The 21,759-nt window shown below is 40.1% G+C and overlaps 1 protein-coding gene across 6 annotated transcripts in view; it reads right to left on the bottom strand.

Moving 5' to 3' along the window:
• The window catches only part of BICD1 (BICD cargo adaptor 1), a 121,963-nt gene that overhangs the window by 55,854 nt on the left and 44,350 nt on the right, over positions 1-21,759 (bottom strand). For all 6 annotated transcript variants that reach the window (XM_044434297.1, XM_044434298.1, XM_044434299.1 and 3 more), the window contains one exon: positions 12,398-12,610. In XM_044434297.1, the coding sequence (XP_044290232.1) occupies positions 12,398-12,610 (213 nt within the window). The remainder of the gene's footprint in view (positions 1-12,397; positions 12,611-21,759) is intronic.

Here is a 21,759-nt window from a genome sequence, read left to right as displayed (position 1 = left end):
TCCTGTGTGTTGGCCTGTTCCCACTTCCATGGCAACCTGCTTTTCCTCCTCATTTCAATGTATGAAGACCCTGACTGCTCTTCCTCCCATCTTCCCCTCTCACATGGCTCTCTGGGAACAGCAGCGGCAACATTGCAAGACCTGAGAAGGAAGGAGGGGAGTGCTGTAAATGGTGGCTGCCAGTGCATATCTAGATATGCTTGCAATTAGATTGCATGCCTTTTGGAGATGTATTCCAGTGATGAGGAGCCACCCACATTGGGAAAGAGGTTTTCTGCAGGATGCCCTGAATATCCAGCCTATTTTGCACGTTGCCTCTGTTCAGGAACGCAGCAGAGCAGACCTCGTTCCCTTCTGCAGCAACTGATGATGACCATGTCTACTTTTTTGGTAGCTGAGAAACTAGCTGCAGACAGATGTGAGTCTGGCACTGGAGTGTTTCTCATGAAGAGGCAGTGTGGATTTCCATGTTGGATATTTGGGATGATGCTCAATTTTGCACTACCTGTTGCATGTCCAGGCCACCTTGGAGATTGTGGCTTCTGATATTGAAATAGAAAAAGACCTTGACATTATTGTGGACAACAATACAATGCAGTTGCACAAAAGGACAAATGCTGTTTTGGGAAGCATTAACAGAAATATTATTTCCAAAACATGAGAAGTAGCAGTTCCCTATACTCCTCACTAGTGAGACTTGAGCTGAAATACTGTCTCTAGTTCTGGGCACCAAGATTTAAGAAAGATGCAGGAAAATTAGAAAGGGTCCAGGGGAGGACAACAAAAATGATCCAGGGTTTGGAAACACTGCCCTATGAGGAGATAATAAGGGAACTGGGCATGTTCAGCCTTGAGAAAAGAAGACTGAGGAGGGACATGGTATCCCTCTGTAAGTACCTCAAAGGCTGTCACAAAGAGGAAGGTCAAGATCTCTTCTTGCTGATGCCAAGGACATGGAATAATCAACTCAAGTTGTGACAACCCAGATTCATACTAGATATCAGAAACAGATTCCTCACTATCAGAGCAATACAATAGTGGAACCACTTCCCTAGATAGGTTGTATGCTCTCCCACACTAGAGACATTCCAAAAGCAATTGGACATTCATCTGAATGGGATGGTATAAATTGGTAAACTGCACCATCAGGGGGTTGGGCCCAATGGCCTTCTTGGCCTCTTCCAACTCTACTATTCTATGACTCTAGGATACAAATCACTGTCAGGTAGATTGTGGGGAGAGGGAACATTAATTGTGGTAACCACACAGGGTTGTTTGCTATGATGTATAAACTTGCCTGGTGTGTATGCTAGCTTTCCCCAATCTGCAGCTCTTTATATATGTTGGACTACGACTCCCCAAAGCGCCTACCTATTGTCTGCAGATGATGGAGACTGTAGGCCACACACATTTGGAGGTGTCAGGCTGGAGAAGACTAATTTGTGCTATGGAATAGGAAGTTAATTTACCTGTTGAAAGAACAACCAATGCACCTCTTTCAAACTCTGATCATTTTAATTTGTTGAGAAATCAATTCCATCTTTACATAGGTGGAGTGGAAAAGGTGAGAAGCAAAACTAAATTTTACAGGCAGCACTAACTTTTATTACCTCTCTTAATGGCTCTTAAAAATCGATGGTGTGTAGCAACATTTTAAATCATAGAAATAACTAATTTCAAATAGTTATTAATATTAAGCAATAGTTATTATTAAGCAACTAATAACTAATGGATAGCTCTAATTTATTTTCAGTTATTTTCTATCCTTGAAATAGGAAGAGTACAATCCAAAACACCAGCCATTAAGATTGCTTATCAACAATTCAAAGAAAACCACTCAAATTACAGAATCACAGTGCACACATGAACATATCTGAAAGGAAAAAATCCTTAATGGCATTTCTAGTGCATGAACCCAAGATTGTTAACATTTCTGTTCTGCTGCACTGACATGGATGATAGAAACTGTGCTTATATGAATCCAAATCAATAATCCAGATCACTACAAACATAGAAAATAGATTAATTTATCTTCCAATAGCTCATTTACAATGCAGAAACATCAGAAGAAAGTAAAACTAATTAATTATTCTGATGAATTGTTATGCATGAATTGCAGGAAGCATCTGCTAGTTTGCCTCAGCAAAAAGACAAACAGACTGTGATACCTTAGAGACAAACTGGTTCATTGTTGTGTGGAGTTGTGTAAACAACAGCTGACTTTACCATATGCCTCAATGAACCAGCTGGTAGCCATCAGCATCACAGACATCACTACCTTTTCTTCAGGTTTCTGCAAAGCCAGGATTGTCTTCAGTGAAGAGAGAAAAATGCATCCTCATCCAGCATATCTATTAGCTCTTTTGAACATTTTTAAAAGGAAATTTCCAAGCTAGATATGAGCAAGTACTTGCTCTGTTACCTTCCCTGCTAATCACCAGCCAGATGACAATCAAGTTACAATTCACCTATTTTATTTATTTATATCCTGCCTTTTTCCTACAAAGGGTTCAAGGCAGCTTACATCATTCTCCTCCTCCATCTTATCCCCACAACAACAACCCTGTGAGGTAGGTTGGGCTGAGAGTCTGTGACTGGCCCAAAGTCACCCAGTTGGCTCCATGGCTGAGCGGGGACTAGAACCCAGATCATCTGAGTCCCAGTCCCATGCGCTTAACCACTACACCACACTGGCTCCCATATATATATTTATTATTTCTATGTGTATGCCACTACAATAGCCCATATCTGGGCTCTCTGTGCGGCTCACAATACATAGCTTCATTGTCAACTCAGTGCCATTTCATTTCCTGAAGACAAAGTACCCAATAAATTGTGATGTCATGAATATCCAGAAGCACATGCCAAACAAAAACACTACAAAAGAAAAGAAAAGAAAAGAAAAGAAAAAAGAAAAGAAAAACTCTATGTGGAGAGCAAGGTCTAAATCTGACACAGCTTTAGGAATATTTGGCCATTTATTTCTATCGGCTTAAGCAAACTTAACATATGTTGAATTTAGGTCCAGTAGCTCCAACCTTTATCCTGAACACAGTAAGACCTGTTTGACACCTTGAGGGAAGGGTAATAGCTCAGGTAGGGCATGTTCTATGCACAGATCCAGAGACTATTCCTATGCTCACTCTTACTGCTACAAAACCAAAAATTTAATCCACCTGAGACCATTTTGGATATATCCTTCGTTTGATATATATAAATCAGCATTAACAGGCAGATAAAGACTTCCTTAATTCTGGAGCAAAAGTTTGATAATGGTCAATATAAACAATTTGTAACACGATCATTAAAAAGTTTAAATCAGGGCCTCGTGTTATCTCAGTGCCTTTGCACTCATTAGCAAACATTCCCCCCTCCCCTCCCCCAAGTTGTCAGAACAGACCACAGGACATGAGAGAGATTAATAATCACAGCACACCACCACCACTGTAGTAGGGAGACCTACTCCATGAGTGGCAGCAGTGACCAGGATACTCCTGGCTGCTCCTCAGTGGCGCTATTTCTTACTTTACCATGCAGGTGTCTACATCTTTGCAAGCTCCGTGATTATGAGGTAAAACTATGCAAGAGGTGAAAGCCTTCATACTGTGGAGTTTCTACCTTTATTTATTTGATTTATAACCTGCCCTTTTTAACTTATACTGAACTCAAAGCAGCTTACCTCATTCTCCTCCTGCTCTCAATCTTATCCTCAGAACAACACTCTTGTGAGGCAGGTTGGACTGAGAGTCTGTGATAGGCCACCCGGTTGGATCCATGGCTGAGAGGGGACTAGAACCCAGATTTGAGCCCCATTTCACGCTCTTAACCACTGGCTCTCCCAATACCACAGTCCCTCCATTAGGGTCACTGTGCCTACTACCTTGCTGTCAACAGCTGTTATGAGAGTGGGAAGGCTATTTTCTTTACATTATCAGGGTAAATGCCAAGATGCTTAGTATGAATTTACTTTTAAAATAAATCAATATTGTTTATAGAGTAATATGTTGAAGGAAACCTGTTGATTTCACTCTCCTACACTTTCATAATAGGTTATCGACTGTGCACGAATACTCTGGAAACAGTGAATTATCAAATTGGGTTGAAGGTCAAACTGGCGATATAGAAATTACTCAGAGAAACAGTCATTTGAAAAATTGAAGACCTGCAAAGAGAGGCTGCAATACATCACTGTCAAAAGCTAGAGCCAATCTCTAAAAGTAATAACAGTTCTTAAAAGATTACAGCTAAGAGATTGGGCACAGAGACAAATTGACAAGGCTCACGCTTCATGAAAATCTATTGTGGCTAACAATCCATGATGGGTTATGTTGTGAGAACTTGGAGTCTTTCTCTCAAGGGGGCTTGTTCATCAGCAACATGGCTTGTTGCACCCACAATAGGTTGTCAGGTGTCTGAACCCAAGTGACCAACCATACTGTGTGTACTAGGAACCAGCATGTGAGTTTCCTGGTGAGATGGGGTGGACTAGGTCCACCCACCCATAAATGCCCAAGCAACATTTTAGATTGACTGGCTCAGTCCTGCTCCTCACAGCTACCCACACCTTGAATGCAAGACATTCCATACTCACTGTAGCCTCTTTGCCCCTTTTACCCACCATACTAGTTTTTTGTTTTCAGGGGGGTTTTTTTAGGTCAAGAAAAGGGATCTCTGATTTTACAGGTAATGACAGCCTTTCCAAGTGCCCCAAGAGCATCTCAAAAAGGTTGTCAGTGAGTATTGGGCCTTAGAAAAGAAAAACTGCACCCCAAATAGGCATGTGCGTGCATGCTTGCACACACGCACATGTTTAATTGGACTTCTGCAAGTACACACTTGAGCACTTTCAGAAGTCCAAAATACCCATACCTGCACAATGTCCAGGGAGAACTTACTGTCATGGACAGCAAGTGCCCCTCATGGCCTTATCAGAGAAAGGCTGTCAAGACTGTTATTTTTTAGTTTGGTTTTGTCTTGACAGCTGTCAAAAGGTGAGCTATGAAGAGAAATAAAGCTGTGAATGACCTTTGCTTGGGAAAAGGGGGTAGCCACTAGATAACACCTAACATGATGACATACTAAAGTTTTTTTTTAACTTAGCTCCATTGAGGGTCTTCTCACTTTTCTACCCTTTCTTGACATGCTGTGTGCTCAGAGGCGTTAAGAGCATCCAATGCAAAGCAAGCGAAGCACTGATAGCAATTTTGCCTCCACTGCACTTCCTGTTCATTTTCAGGCACTTTACAAGAGGAGGAGAAGACGCTGGATGGCTTGTATCTTGGCAGCTCCCGTTTCCTCCCCTTCCCCTGAAACACCCCCTTTACCCGTTCTTCAAGGTCTCTTCTCAGAGGCAGCTGTGCTGGCTATGAGGGGTAGGGGTCCTGGAGTGTGGATCCCCAGCTCTGGGGGTAGAAATCTGTCTCCAGCCTAGGATCTGGGTATCTGAAGCATCTGGCTCCCCATGGCTCCCATCACTCTCCTGGGGTCTCAAAGTGGAATATGCATCTGTCTGTCTCACTTTCTTTACACTTTCAGTACTCCACTTAATCATACTGGGATAATGAAATAATTGTGTGGTGCACACAGTAATGCTATGATTAAAAAGTAAATGCTATATATGTAATACTATTTCAAAGCGAAATGTAAGTCTAAATCTAACTAACAGTGTAGTATTTTCCATCTTGCTCTTGTACCTTACACACAATGAGAAACAGGCCAAGTAAAAAGAATTGGTCTATGCTGACACAGTCATTCCAGAGTGCTTTATAAATGCAGCCCTGAAAGCTAATGTTAGTTTAAGCTCCCCCCATTTCTTTCTAAATGTCTTTGATTTTTTGTAAAAAATATGTACATCGTATGTTGGCTTCAAGGATATGTCGGAATAAGAAGTTAGTGTACCATACTATGGTAAGATGAAGAAAACAGAATCATTAAACAATGTTAATTTCAACATGATCACCTTGCATTAAAAAAGCACATAGGCAAGCTATAATTATGGAAAAGCAGCTGTGTGCTGGTGTCTGAAGCATTTGTCAGCCAACAAAAACAAACACACTGAATCCTAAAGCTTAAGAGTGGATTTGAACATTACAATGAAAGAGTGATACGGCTGTCTGACCTCTGAATGACTCTCTGTCCTCTTCCTGGTTGCTGACTCGCATTGGCTGTTGAGGGCAACTAAAAATAAACAACTTGCCCAGCATAGGAAGTCATTATAGTGGAGCGCCTGGGCTTCTTACTATTCCCCTTCCAGCCATTTTCTTCACACATTTTGTTTTTCCCGAAAGGGAAATGAGTAAAGCCACAGAAGAAATGATTATACTGGTGGTGTTGGCCAAGAACTTGTTTTTTAGTCTCGGCTAAGTCCCAGAGTGGTAATAAGTTTCAAGGTCTCAGTCAAAGGGGGGATTCAAGAATAAAGTATAAATTCCAGGGAGAGTGGTATCTAAGCAAAGCCATATATTGTAGGGCAAAAGAGTGCCTCGAATTGGTATATCAGTTGGATATCATTGTCTGTTTGGTGTATGGAGGTAAATGCAAGGCATTTATTTCTGCTTTATAAAAAAACACTATTTGTTTATACCCAGCATTTCAAGTAAGTTTTCTCAAAGTGGTATACAAAATTAAACTTAAAGAGAAGCACATTAATAATGAAATTTTAAACATTCACAAATTCCAAAGGCCACCCAACTGAAAAACTCAGAACACTAACAATTATCCTTGGCAAAAAGGGGAATGGAGCATAAAGCCTTAATGGGCTGGTCTAAAAACAGATCCGGAGGGAGCCATTCACAGAGAGGGAAGTATCTCCAGATGGAATGAGCCACCTCTGAAAGGCTCTCATCCTTGCCTGTCCAGTTGTCACTCGTGGCAGTCAAACAAGTGGGGTCTTCTCACAGACCTCAGTGCTTGGGCAAGTCCATACAGATGCAGGTGGTTCTTCAAGTAATTTTGTCCCAAACTGTTCTGAGCTGTAAAGGTCAATGCTAGCACTTTGAATTGAACTCAGAAGCAAATAACCAGCAAGCGCAGCATGACACCTTGTCCTCATCAGCATCTCAGCTGCCACACTTGGCACTAGGTGAAGCTTCTGAATTGGGTACAATGACAAAACACAAGATCTGCTGGACTCAAATAAACTTCCAGCTGGTGTGCCAGCCTCAGACAGTAGTAAACACTTCTGGCTTTCACAGTCACCTACACTTCTACATATAGATCTGAATCCAAGATGACCTCAAGACCATGAACTTTCAGAGGAAGTGCAGCCTGATCCAAGACTAACTGGACAGTCTTGCAGCCTCTATCAAGGGGTAGTATCCCCTGCTGTCACAGCAATAATGGCAAAGATGTGTTAGAATAAGCCACCAATAGTGCAACAGCATTAGCATCTCCTGGTCAAAAGGAAAAGGCAGTGAGTACTTTGCTGCTGAATTTAAGCAAATTTTTGCTGTTTGCCTAGCAAGCATTAAAGCTGTAGTACTGGTACTTACTTATACTAGCACAGTGCTAAAATGATCAAACATGCCCAGTTTTTAAAATCTTTCTTCATTGGACTTCATTTCCAATCCCTGGATGCCTTCGCCAGTGAATCTGTCCAGCTTCTACATCCATACACAGCAACTGCAAATACAATACTGTATCTTATCTTGGCCTTGGTCTGAAATGAAGTGTCCTTACACTTATTAGTGCCTTGACTGCTGCCTTTCCAAGTCTCAGCCTTTGATTTTCTAGGCTGCAGTCTCCATTTGAATTGATTCCTAAACCAAGGTATACAAAATCTTTCAATTTACTCATTATTAACAGTAAAGTTAATAATCTCATTCCTCTGCAGCCAAGTTTTTTTTTCTTTTCTTTTCTTAATGTTCAGTTGCAGCCCTGCTTTTGCACTTTCTTCATTCGTTTTCATCAGGAGTCATTTCAAGTCACTGTTGCTTTCTGCCAGTATAATGGTATCATCTGCATCTCTTAAATTACTGATGTTATTTTCCACCATTTTTCACTCCTTCCTGTAATTCAGCCTTCCTTTTGATGTGCTCTGTGTACAGATTGTACAGATGCAGACATAAAATTCACCTCTGCCTGATGACTCTGCCTATAGAATACCATTCTGTTTCTCCATATTCTGCCCTATTGCTAGCTTCTTGTTCACAATACAGCTTGCCCATTAGGGTAATCAAGTGCTGAGGCACATTCATTTCTTTCAGGGCCATCCAGAGCTTCTTGTGACCCACACAGTTGAAGGCTCTGTAGGCTACAAAGCAAAGACGACTCTTCTTCTGAACTTCTTTGCTGTGCCCGAGTAGTCAACATACCTTGCAATATGATTTCTAGTGCCCCTCCCTTTTCAGAATCTGCCTTGAATATCAGGTACTTCTCACTCCAAATAGGGTAATATTTTCTGTTGCAACACCTTGAGCATCACTTTGCTTGCATGGGAAATTAATACAATGGTCCTACGGTTCCTGAATTCTTCTGCATCTCCTTTCTTGCGGATTGGAATATAAATTGAATGCTTCCTGTTTGTGGGAATTGTTTTGTTTTTCCAAATTTTTCATTATGTTTACTAGATAATCAGTAAAAACTTTTTCATATCGATGTGCAGAGAAATAAACTATTGTGTGTCGGTACTGAAAGAACAAGAGTCTATTCTTACAGTGATTCTAATGTTTGGTAGTCATGGCGAAATCCCTTGTCTGTGTTAGCTTGTCCCTTGACTATAACAAGCCAGTGGTGTATTCCTGAAGTCAGTCACAAAATGCAGCTTTTGGTTCATGAATACAAATTATTTTTCTAGCCAATGCACAATACACAATCATCTCAGGGTGAAGTAGTTAGGAACTAAAACAGACAATCCCCCCCCCCGCCCCCCTGGCAGCTGCCATAACCCTGAAGTGGATCTATAATGAGTGTGTGTGTTTGGATTCTGTCAAATAAAAAACACACCAAAGAGGAAGGCACCCCTCCCCAACATCAAAAACAGAAAAACTGCAGTGATATTAGAATCCATGAAGGTTTGTGAAGCATGGTAGACAAGGTGTTAAATCGTTATCTGATCTGGGCTGATAGCTCTAAAAAGCAATTGGCTTGCAAAAAAAGGAACAGCCACTGGAGATCTAGCCAGCCTGCAGTTTAGGAGATAGAATTAATGAATAGCAAAGCTTCCATGATAGGAATGTTAATGAGCATAACTAGCAATATAAAACTGGTTTTCAACATATAAGTCTGAGGATAGAGAACAGAGAATCACAGCATGCGGCCAGCTCTTCTGCAAGATCTTATTCACCGCCTATACTTTGCTCAGTAACAATGTCACAATATTTATTTCAAATATTTGTGCTACCTTAATATTTGTATAACTCTAAATATTATGACTTTAGTATGTTAACACAACAGTGGTTTAAACATTACATATTTTATTTATTTGTTTGTTTATTTAAAACAAGTTGCTTGAAATAAAAAAAAAGTTCTCAGGGTTCATTTAAAAAAAAAAAAAAACCCTATTTCTCAAGGGAAGGGGTTCTATAGACAAAGCCAGTACTCACATCACCATATAAATGCTAATGGTAAGTTTACAAACCAGGTGCCCAAGATTAACCAAGTTCACTTTTTTTTACTATGTCATTGTTAATTTTGGCTCCTTACAGTGCCCCCGTTCTTTGGACATTATGGGCCAATGGATTCCTGCTTTAAGTTTGGAATGTATTACTATTTCCAGGTATATTAGTTTAGCTATCATCAGCTTAACTGCAGTTTTAAACCATGCAAGTCGCATATCAAGGAATATAATTGCTTAAAATAGCAACAAGTATAGATTTATCAAATTAAAGGTTATGAGAAAATGAAGTTCCTGTTCTTCTCTATTAATCTACAATGATTCAAGGATGGAAGGTATTCTCGTATCCAACTGTGTCCAAGTGCGAGCAGTAATGACATTGTAATGTCATTGTACTACTACTGCAGTGTAACTACTGCTTGCTAGGACAATGGGAAAAGCAGCAATTTGGATTGTACTAAAGCTGGAAACTATCCAGAGGAAGAAAAGAAGCAAAAAAGGACGAACTAAGCATTACAATGAAAAGATTAACGTAATTTTTCAAAGGCTATAATAGCCATAAGCTAAATTATTAATTCTATAGATAAAGTCTTCCTACCAACATTGTACAAGAACCAGTAAATAGCAATGAATACAGAGATTACATCAAGAGATGGCATCTTTTGACTGAGACTTTAGATCTAAGGTCCAGATGATCTGCAGGTGTTTTTCCCAAACATGCTATTGTATCAAACATATATGCTTGCCAAAGTACATATTCTCTTGGAATGCAGAAGGATCCCCCAGGCATAGGAAGCTGGCCATTGGCTACTTGCCCAGCTTATCCTAATGAAGGAACAAGGCCCTATACATACTTTGCTGGAAGACAGCCCCCTGATAAATTTTATCCCCAAGTCTTCTTAAAATAACGTCTTAAATGACTCTTCACATATAGGACTTACACTGATTTTTCTCTTTTAAGTTCGCAAATAATAAGAATGGAAGACCTGAATCAGTAAGAATGTTTATTCAATTCCTCCTCATTGTAACCCATATTAACAACAAGCTCACAGCAGAAATAGTGAAAAAACAGCTCTTTAGTATTTTATGTAAAAATGATCTAAGCTCTAAAGGCACAGAGTCCTACGCGTAGTATGATGCAAATTCACATCCTCTCCATTCAGCACAGACTCATTCATTAAAAGTGAGCAGGCTAGAAGATTTCCTGCTCAGCTAATTGCTTGTAAGAAAAAACAGCTTTTTCAACAGCAAGAAATGAGGCAACAAATCAGTTGAGAAGCTACTGAAAACTCTTACTGTGGGAAGCAGCAAACAACACTAGGGCTGAATTCACATGGCACAGCCAACAACCCTGGTGCTGTTTCCATGGCGCATGGATTTTGCCCAGATTTACCAGTCAGAGAATCACGTGTTTCCTTGGGAGGTGTAGTTACCACGCTCCCCACACCATCCTCCTGCCTCATCACCCATTCCTGCAGCCCCCACAAGCGAAACCCCCATCCTTTCCTTATTCTTGCCAATATTCTTGCCTTATTCTTGCAGCTTCTTCCTCCTCATTGGTGTGCTGCAGTCCTGAGACAGGTTCCCCCTTCCCCTTCTGAGTGTACTTGTATGTCTACAGCACTTCCCAGCCACTATAATCCCACAGACATTTTTATAAAATGAAAACAAACAGTTTCACCAAAATTCCCCCCTTCTCCTTCCATGTATTTTCACACCCAGACAAGGGAAATAAAGCAATCAATGACACGTCTGCTCCTAGGGAGCTGAGGGCAGTAGAGATTGAAGGCTACAAATCGCCACTTTCATGGCCACCCTTGCCAGGAGATGCTATGGTATTCCCATCACAGCAATGGTAAAAGTCTGTCAGACATCCAGATGAGCCAAGAAGCCACAGTAAAGCCTGGAAACCACAGAAGAGACCACTGATTCTTTCCGTGGTTTCAGAAAATTAATCCTATAATGCAGAAACACTGGAACTGGATCCAAATGACCTAACAGACCCACAATAGCAAGATTTCACTATGGCCTCTCACCTTGGTGAAGAGTTAGTGACCTGCGTGGAAGTATGAGGACCAGCCCCGCATCGTTCTCCAGTATCGAATCTGAGGCAGCAGTGGCAGCACTGGCAGCGGAGAGAGACCAGAAGACGCCGACACTCCCACAGGCCAGCACTAGCTGCATTGCGTCACAGCTGGCTCGCCCCCTGTGGTGCACCGTGGACAGCGCACGAGCATGAAGCGCTAGCAATCTGAGGTAGTCACACTACTCTGCATTGGCACTGTAGACTTCCTGGCCAATTGTACATACAATGCCATACGAAATAATAAATGAATGAATGAATGAATGAATGAATGAATGAATGAAGGCTTCTCATGTCATGCAAACATACCCTAAATATAGAAGTGATCCTGTGCTTTCTAGTGTGACAATTTAAAGTATAATAATGACATCATCATGGCCTTCATCTTATCTAGATTTCAAGGCAATACAATCAAACTAAACAAAATAACGAGAAAATAAACATTCTAATACATTTGAATTCTGACCAGGGATGCATAGATACCTGAGTGGAGGGGAAGGAGATGTATGAGTGAAGGGGCAGGAGATTTAAGCCAGCAATTGGTACGTTGCAAATTTCTAGACACACCCTCCAGCCCATGCTTTCCTTACCCAATTCAAATCCAGGTCCCCATGGCTATATCCTAAGAAATAAAAAGATAACCTGAGTTTCAACCAGATCACCTACTCTATCTTGTGTCTATCTCTTCCGAGTGCTATATCTGTAAATCAATTCAGTTGAAATCTATTCCACATATCACACTTCTTCTTATCCTGATTTACCTCTTTCAAGTCCTGCACAATCGCTGTTAGTCGTTCATTCTCCGCCTGAATGTTGGTAACAACAGCCCTGCTTTGCTTCAGTTCGTTCTGCATTTCCAAGATCTTCCCTAGGTAATAGGCTTCCTTTGATGCCGATTCCTGAAGGAGTGTCTCTTCACGAGTCTCACCATCTTCAGCTACTTTACGGTGGACTGAGAAAGATTGTCCAAATGCCTGCAAGAGTATAATAAAGACCCATGAAATAAAAATATCTAATATCATTAGGACTGTGCACAGAGAAAAATTAGGTCCCTACATAGAATGCTGAGGAACTGTTATTAGAAGCTAGGCCAAACCCGAAATATTGACAACAGTTTTCAAGGATATAAACCAAGAATGGGAAATCTGTGCCCGTCCATGTGTTATTAGTCTACAATTCCCATCATCCCTGACTGTTAGTCATGTTGGTTGGGGTTCTGCTCCTGGCTAAAAGCACCAGGTTATCTCCTGTATTCTCTTAGTTTTTCTTTTCTTCAATAGAAACCTCGTGTTTAAATAAATCTACTGCCTTCTTATTTCATACTGTACATAGAATGTTAATATTTTACCAGCATCAGGACCAAATTGGGGAACCACTTAGAAAATTTAATTTCAAAACCCTGTTCATACCTTTGCGCTACGTAAGTAGTTTGCTTAGAATCTTGTGAATTCAGCATTAGTGGTCTCAAGACCTACTCAATAATAAATCCATCTAGCTCCGAGGACTGCAACTCTAAAAGAGCCACAGTCAGCAAGCTATTAGATTGGGGTTTGATTTTTATACAACAGGTCAGATTTAAAATAATGAATCTGTTGACTCTGACTCCATCAATATACCATGTGAGAAATGAAATATTACTGTTACTAAGTGGTAAGGTGAAAACCAAAGAAAGGGTGAAATACAGGGCTAGCGTAGGATCATTGAATTCCTTACGTCCAAAAGGCCTGAGGAGAGAACCATGTAAATAGTTGTACTAAAAGTAATAGTGTTTCTTACATCAAAGTCCTGAAAAATGCCAGAGAGGGTAAAATTGAGGGACAGCGGTAAAACTGTCACCTTCAGTGGAAGAGAGCAGGAAATTGATTACCTTTTACAACTGGCCGTAATGAGCCTGGAGGAAGGCCTGTTCTTCCTATCTCATCCTCCCACAAGATTTAAGAAGCAAATTGGCATCAAGTAAGAATCTACAAGGCCAAGATGACCTGTTGAACTTTTAGAAGGTACCGCGCAGGCTTAATAGGTTCATGAATAGTAACTGACACACCTCTCATAGGTAATGGGCTCATTAGCATGAATACGGGATGTATGAGCAGGAGGGGGAGCATATCAAGGGGCAGTATGATGTAGGCGGACGGAGAAGATTGTAACTTCTTAGTAACCCAGCCAATGGGAGAAAAGAGGTAGGGTCTGCGAGCCGGGAAAAGGGAATAAAAAGCAATGTCTTGTGTGTAAACATTGCGCTGCCTGTGTGGTGGGCACCCGCTCTTGTAAGAACGAATTAAACTGTACTGCTTGGTACTTTGCCTCCGTATCATCACTACTGGGATTTATTCCTTACAACTAGGCAATGTGAGAACATAAAATGCAGATGAATTGCATCTTATGTCATGAAAGCATAACTATATCAATAACAGCACTAATGGACTTTAGAATTAAAGAAAAACTACTATGAGAACACGAATATTTAAATGTGTACATGAACTAGTTAGGAATACTTTGGTGTTGACACATTAACGTGTATACTGCTCAAAGAATTTTGCTTACCGAGTTGATCCCACAATTTTCTACATAAATCTGCACGATCAATTAATTTCAATTTTAAACGATTATATTTTTAAATGGCTATTATTTAGAGAATGTCCCATTGATGTTAATTGTTTAGTTGCAAAACAGGTATTTTTTGTGAACAAAAGTTATAATAAAAGCAACAGAAGTCTCCCATACTTGTAGAATTACATTCTTATATACCTTCTTGGTAGTTGTACTTTTGATATTATGCAAAGTATCAGACGGTATTCTGTCTATGTAATATGTTCCTCTTCAAACTACAGGCATGCACTGCCATAGTTGTGCCTTATGGATAAGTTCATACAGCAGTCAAGCAAAATCTAAATTATTTATGTTAAGCAGGGTATGTGAGAATTATCTCGTCCCCCTTGTCTACTGTGGCTCCCAGGGATTACATTGGCATACATTAAAATGTTAAACTAAGAATCTTCAGAAATAAAGTTTCCGTTTAAAAATAAATTTATGAGAAACACATAGGTCACAAAACCTCGTGCTTTCCCAAAGTGCAGTTCTTCCAGCCACCAATTTAAAAAAAAATCCCAAACAGGTACAAAAGAAGCAATACAGGTGAGTTTCTGTTACACATTTTAAAAACCTTTACGTCTTCATGCTTTCCACAACATGATAGCTACTGAGCCAAGAAAGCCTTAAGAAGAAACAAAACTGAATAAATCAACGTTTTTTGAAACACTAATTTTAATGAATACTGCCTTTGAATATGTAGGAACTGCATGCAGTTCCACTGAATTACTAGAGTGTGGCTTTCGCTTAGCCAGAAAACCTCCCAGTAAGACTAAAGATTATGCAGGCGCATATATCAAAGCTATCTAAAATATCCATATTCTGAGAGAATAACAGTACTAATGCAAAAGAGTTCAGCTCTTGCCAAACAACTAAGCAATTGATTCTTTTTAATATGCATAAGCTTAAAGCACGTGCATACATTTATGATTGGTTCCTGAGAATGTTTTTTTCTGACAGTTAGAAAGAGAGATTCAGCAAAAAAAATCATGCAAAAATAATGCTAATGTTCCAGAATATTATAAATATGTTAAACTTGTTCCTCTAAGTTTGTTTTTATTAGGCTCCAACAGAAATAACCTTTCCCATTAACATGTACTTTGCAATTATTTTGCAGATTTAGCAAACAACATTTTAATATTGTTGCACTGTAAACTTGTAAAAGATACCACATTGAGTTTCTGTATTTATAAACTAAAAATACGTCCTGTTGATGTAAAAATTCCCAATTCCCTGTGCTTGAACTCTTTGTAACCTTGCTGAAGCCTTAACCTGTTGAAGAGTTAAGGCCCTTGTAAACTTTGCTTATCAACTAATGGACAGATGTAGCCTTTTAGAGGAATGCCTTTGATATAGCCTTGCAGAGAAATTATTTTGTTTTTTACCTAGTCCCTTCACATGAAAGACGCAAGGGAGTGAGTTAACTCCTAATCTTCATTTGGTGGACAATAAAATGTGAGGTAAGCATTTTCATAGGACCTGCACAAACCTCATTTCAGCTTCCAAATTAGCAATCCATTTATTCATAGCAATGCTAGGGCAAAACTACCAATACATAGTTAAGCATAAACTATCCCTTATATTCAAAATGTTTTTGGAATTGCACTTTTTAATTTTAAAAAAATTGAGAGGGGGGTACAAAGTAAACATTCATTGCTTCCTTAATGGTTGTCATTATGTGCCATCACATTGTCTCCCATTTATGATGATCCTACGAATGAAAGCTCTCAAAATCGTCCTGTCCTTTGACAGTCCTGATCAGTGCTTATAACTCAGGGCTGTGGTTTCTTTTATGGAATTGGCAAGGAATCTCGGTTAGCAGCCATGAGATCCACAGGGAGACCCCTTTGCTTCGAACCTCAGCAGTTTTATTGGTGAGTAAACCCCTCTGCAGGATACAAACCTACAACAGCACTGCCAGACAGAGGTGTGCCAACCAGATACAGAACATATGCAGAGTGTTTTATAGGTTTTGAGTCACATACACATGCGTTGGAGCTGCTGGTGAGCAAATAATGGGTGCACACCAATAGATAATGTATTGATGAACAAAACAATGTGAAGAAACTACAGGGGGGACATGACATACAGTAAATACCAGTGATTACATAGTATTGATATGGCACAGAGAAAGGCACATGAATCATTACAGGGTTTGGGTGTGGGTACTGACATGCAAGAAAACAAGTCAGGGCAGTTTTCTGCAGCTCAGCAAATTAAGAGAACAAAAGCCTCAATGCAGTTAAGTGCTAACAATGTAACAAGTTTAACTCTGCAATTAAATGTAGCAGCCACCTCAGGTGAGTGGAGAGTCTCACTCTCTTAAAGAAACAGATGAGCTACAGGGAAACAAAGGCGCCTGGCTTGGAATTCTGGTTCTTTCTGGGCAAGAAGAGCAGGAATGCTGCAGGTTTGATTTTATAGCACAAAGGCACATATAAACAACTTTTCTCTATAAAGGTTTATTTGGATTTCCCCAACACAATCAATCCACCTCATAGTTGATCTTCCTCTTCTTCTGTTGTCCTCGACTTCCTCAGCACGACTGTTTTCTCCCCTAAGTCTTGCCCTTGCATGTTGTGCAGCACTTTCAGTTGCATCATTTTGCTTCCAGGGAAAACTCTTGAGTTTATTTGATCTAGCACCAACTGTTTGTCTTTTAATTGGCCCAGAGTATTTGCAAACCTTCCCTCCAAAACCATGTTTTGAGTGCAATGATTTTCTCTCTGTTGGGTTTCATACTTCCCAGCTTTCACACCCATACACAGTGACTGGGAATACAATTGTGTGGATGATCTTGGCCTTGGTATCCAGTGAAACATCCTTACACTTGATGATCTTTTCTAGTTCCTTCATTTCCACCCTTCCAAGACTCAGACTTGCTCAAATTTCTTGGCTGCAGTCTCCATTTGAATTGATAACTGAACCCAGGTATGCAAAATCTTTCACAGTTTCAATTTTTTCATTGTTGACATTAAGGTTGTGTAATGCTTCTATAGTCATGATTTGTGTTTTCTCAACATTCAGTTGCGCTTCTGCTTTTGCACTTTCATTTCATCAGCAGTCCTTTCAATTTATTGCAGATTTCTGCCAGGAGTATGGTATTATCTGCATATCTTAAATTACTGATGTATATTCCACCAATTTTCACTCCCTCTGATCCTAATTCAGATTTCCTTATGGTATGCTCTGCATGCAGAGATAATATATACCCTTTTCTGACACTTTTCCGTATAGGAAACCACTGAGTGCTGTGGAAACAGGGCATGGAAGTGACCACTTAGCCTTCTGTTCTCCACTACCCTCAGCTCCCTAGCAAGAGGTGTGCCATCACCTGCTTTACTCCTATTGGTGAAGAGATTTTTGGAAACAGAGAGAAAGTGGGTAAATGCACACTAGAGAAGAGGGACTCACAGTCAAAGTGTTTATTTTATATTAATCCAAAAACTCTTGGGGGCTGGAGTGGCTAAGAAACAATGCAGAGATGCAGGTACACTCAACAGGTGGAAGAGGAAGACCATACTCAAAACCTCAGCAGCCCAGTCAGCACAAAGTTGCTGTGGTTCATAGGAAACAATACAATAAGGAAGATTTTGCTCATGGGGGCTGCTGGGATGCATGCAGAGAGTGGGAGGGCAAGCACGAAGTGAGGAAACCAATTTGCCCGTGGAAGCACATCTATGGGTAAGTTTAGACAAACATTCGTGCACCACAGAAACAGCTTGGGGTAGTTTGCCATGACATGTGAACCCAACCATTGTGCCTAATGCACTTCTCCATCTCAACAAGGCATGTGCAGAATAGACAAAACTGATATTATTACACAGTTATATTCCACTTTATTTTCCTCTTGTGAGGAATACAAAGTAGTTTGCATAGCCCAGTTTTATCCTCACAACAGCAACAATGCTGAGAAGCAGCTTGGACTGCAGGTAAGCGACTGGTCCAACGTCATTCAGTGAGCTTCATGGTTGAGTGGGACTACAACCCCGACCTTCTGGGTCCTCACTCCAGTACTAAGTACCACACCTCAATGGCTCTCAGAAAGCTCAGAACTGTCTGAAACCATTGATGCCAGCACTTCTATAGAACTGAATGTGCTTGGAGTCAGCCTCAGTGAACAGTTTTTAACAGCCAGATAAGTGACAGATGTTGGTCTACTTTATATACAGTCTCTTCTCAAAATATAGGCCTGCTATTCAATATGTTTTAATTTATGATGCCTAAACAAGAGCCACTTTCTGTTAGGACTGGGGACAAAATCACTGGCATCCGCCTAAAGGTTGGAATATGATAATAAAATTAGGAATCCATTTCTCACCATAGGCTTCTTAACACATTCTATCTGCATGCATTGTGGATTTAGGGAGGTGCAATTACAACTTGTAGCAACCTTTTGTGTTTAATTATTTACGCAATCTAATAGACTCGTATGTCATCTCTAGCACTGCTCTTGCCTCATTATAAACTAGTGATCTTCCTTTACCAGCTTCAGGAAGTCATGCCACAAGGTTATTTATGAGTCCCTTGCTCCTGGGTTCTTTTAATAATGTTGTAAGTCACAGGAAGCAAAAGAAGAAAAAAGGCAAACAAATCCAAGACACAGTGGCTAGGCAATGCATGCTTTCTACCCATATCCAATTTTTTTATTGGCCGTATTTATATACATGGAACAATTGATAGTATTTTAATCTCTCCATATGCACACACTTTATATTTTGCAATTATAGATGCTTTGCCAAACATCCAGGTTATCCTAATGTAAACATATTGCCAGTTAAGAAGGAGAGAGGTAGTACTATTCAACAAATAATTTACCACACCTACTATGAGGGCCATCCCACCAAAAGAAAAAGAAAAAAAGTTGTTTATACAAGTCTACACATCCATAAATGCATCCTGGGTGCAGGTGGCTTACTGTGCTGCTTTCCAAGGAACAATCAGATATATATCTAAATGCACGTCTCAGTGAAATTTAATGCAGACTGACCATCTGTGATCGAAGTGTCTACCATGTGACCTGTTTGAAAATTGGGAAGCAAAATATTTATTCAGTATGGCTTGTGACCTTTGAAATAATAATTGTCTTCCCATGCAATGTAATCTTCCTATATAACACTATGGGCACTTCACAAATCACATGCTTTATAAAGCAGATGTAGCATACTTTATGTGAACTGGTAAAAGCGTAATATATACCTCCCTTCTATGTATGTACAAAGTACCAAATCCATGTTTACTGTTACTTGGTGTAAAACATTTTCAAAATCCTGGTTTCTTCACTTCTGAGCCTACTAATGGAAATACAAAGCCCATATGTATCCCTAGTATAGCAAAGGCTTTCAGGAGAGCATTCATGCACCCAACTAGTAGCCTAAATTTTAAATGCTTCCTCTGCCAAATTGTTTAATGAGTTAGAATCCCCTGATATTTCTAAGACATTGAATGCAGATTGCTTTGGTATCTTTAATTAACTCTGCAGTCAGATGTGAGAGACATCAGCATTCCATACATGTCACCACAGCTAAACAGGGGGACAGATTCATGGATCATCACTTTAGTACTAATCTGTTCAGGCAGAGATAACAGTTGAAAGGAAAACACAACTGCACTACTTTCCCTACTTCTGTGGCAGAGAATTCTGCTGCACTGAATTATTCCATCACACTGGATCTGAGGTGTGGCAAAGTGACCTGCTCACAGCAAAAGCTGATTAGAATGGGGCAAAGACAGAAAAATTAAATGCAGAGATGCAGCTCTTCTGTGAATGTGGGTTATCTATTACTAATTTATTCCTCACAGCATGTTATCTGTGCTCCCATGATCTCCTAGTATGGAAATCCCTGCCTTTGCCAAACAAATCCAGTAGCTGGCATCCATGCTATCACTCACCTAGACCTGAGTGTTCAATAGCAGCTCAACAATGCTGTGCTTGGTTAATGCACAAGAAGGTACCTGATACAGAGCCAAATCATTTGTCCATCTACGAGTAGCTTATATTGTCTACGCTGCTTTGCACAGGCCCCTCAGGGTTGCACACAGGTTTAAATCCAAAATCTTTCCCATGTTTCCTTTCTGGATACATGCAACAGCACATAATAGAGACACAAATATTAGCACAAGAGGCTTCAGATAATTCTATTCAAAGCAAAAAGGGGCAGTTCCACCTGCTCTCAAGACCATGCTATAGCACCAAATGTACCAGACAGTGGGGAGGAAAAAGGATGTACCAGCAGAGTAACACTGAAGATTATGGCTTTGCTGTGGCAAGGTCTGAGCACAACAGGGGAAGGTGAAATGCATTATAATGAGGCTTTTTATTTGATGAACCTCAAACACTTTGTGTTTTGACAGTCTTCTGCTTTAATCTGCAGCCTAAGAAAAAAGGTCTCCTCTCACTGTCTTAGTCAAGAAACATTTGTCTGGATTAGGGTATTAGAAGACAACCAGCCGCCTTTATGAATTGGGGCCTTGGAATTATCTCTCTGCTTATTGGGGCATAGAAATGAATTAGCATATTTTGATCCCAAAGCCTGAAATAATAAGCACGGCTTTACAGTGCCATCCTATGTCTTCTGAAATTACTGTAAACAGGCTGATTATAATTCTTTAATATCCCTGAGAAAATGTAATGCCAGTCTCATCTGACTCCTAACTGTGCAGCCAAGGACACAGTGCAAGAAGTTCATGCTGTTTCAGCTTGTTTGAATGGATCTCTCTCTGGTGTCTGTTTTATTTTTGTAAGAGCTGGCTTGACAACCTCTGTATTTCTAAGAATTAAATGTGTCTTTTGGGACTCTGTTCTCCTATGAGTACTTACATCCTGCCCATAGCTAGTAAACACACATGGTGGTTTAATTAGATTCAAAAGTGCATCCTAATTTGAGAAAATATAATTTGACACCTAGAAAACTATTGTGATTTCAAAGAGTCAGTGATGTGCCACAGTTCCTACTTTGGTTGAACTCACTATGCTATTTTTCTGACATAAAGAAGAATTTTGCTGTACTATTAACCATGCAAAGCTGATGTCATCCTGTTGCATTCTTTAGATTAGCACCTGGCACAAGAGTTTGGGAAGGATGAAGAGAAATCTTGATTTCCGACAAGTGTCAGGTACTCCTATCAGTTGACCTTGGCTCTCTGACCGTGGACAGGCACTTTATCATCTATTCCCACTCTCAGCCATAATTAGTTCCAGGCAGATAAACCTATATGAGTTGTGGGAAGGGGCGTGCAGAAGGGGCACTGTAAACATATTCTCTGTTGAGTTTTGTTGCTTTTGTTCCTGTTTGAAGAAATCTCTTTTCTTTCCACACTGGCGTGCTTACTGCTTTCAAAGCAAAAATAATCTTTTGCCTCTCAGCATTAAAGACAAATTCCTATGGGAAAGCTATGCAAGGAGTGTTAGCTGAAACCATGCAACTTAGCTGCACATCTCTCTTCTTCACTGTCTTGCCTTAATTTATTGAAAGGGCTTTATTAGACATTTATATCCAATTTAAATAATGTTCTACATCAGGAATATAACAAC

Source organism: Varanus komodoensis, unplaced genomic scaffold (genome assembly GCF_004798865.1).
Source record: "Varanus komodoensis strain SLA01 unplaced genomic scaffold, ASM479886v1 scaffold27, whole genome shotgun sequence".
Lineage (NCBI taxonomy): Eukaryota > Metazoa > Chordata > Lepidosauria > Squamata > Varanidae > Varanus > Varanus komodoensis.
Note: the sequence above shows the minus strand (reverse complement) of the source record. Positions and strands in the feature narration are given on the sequence as shown.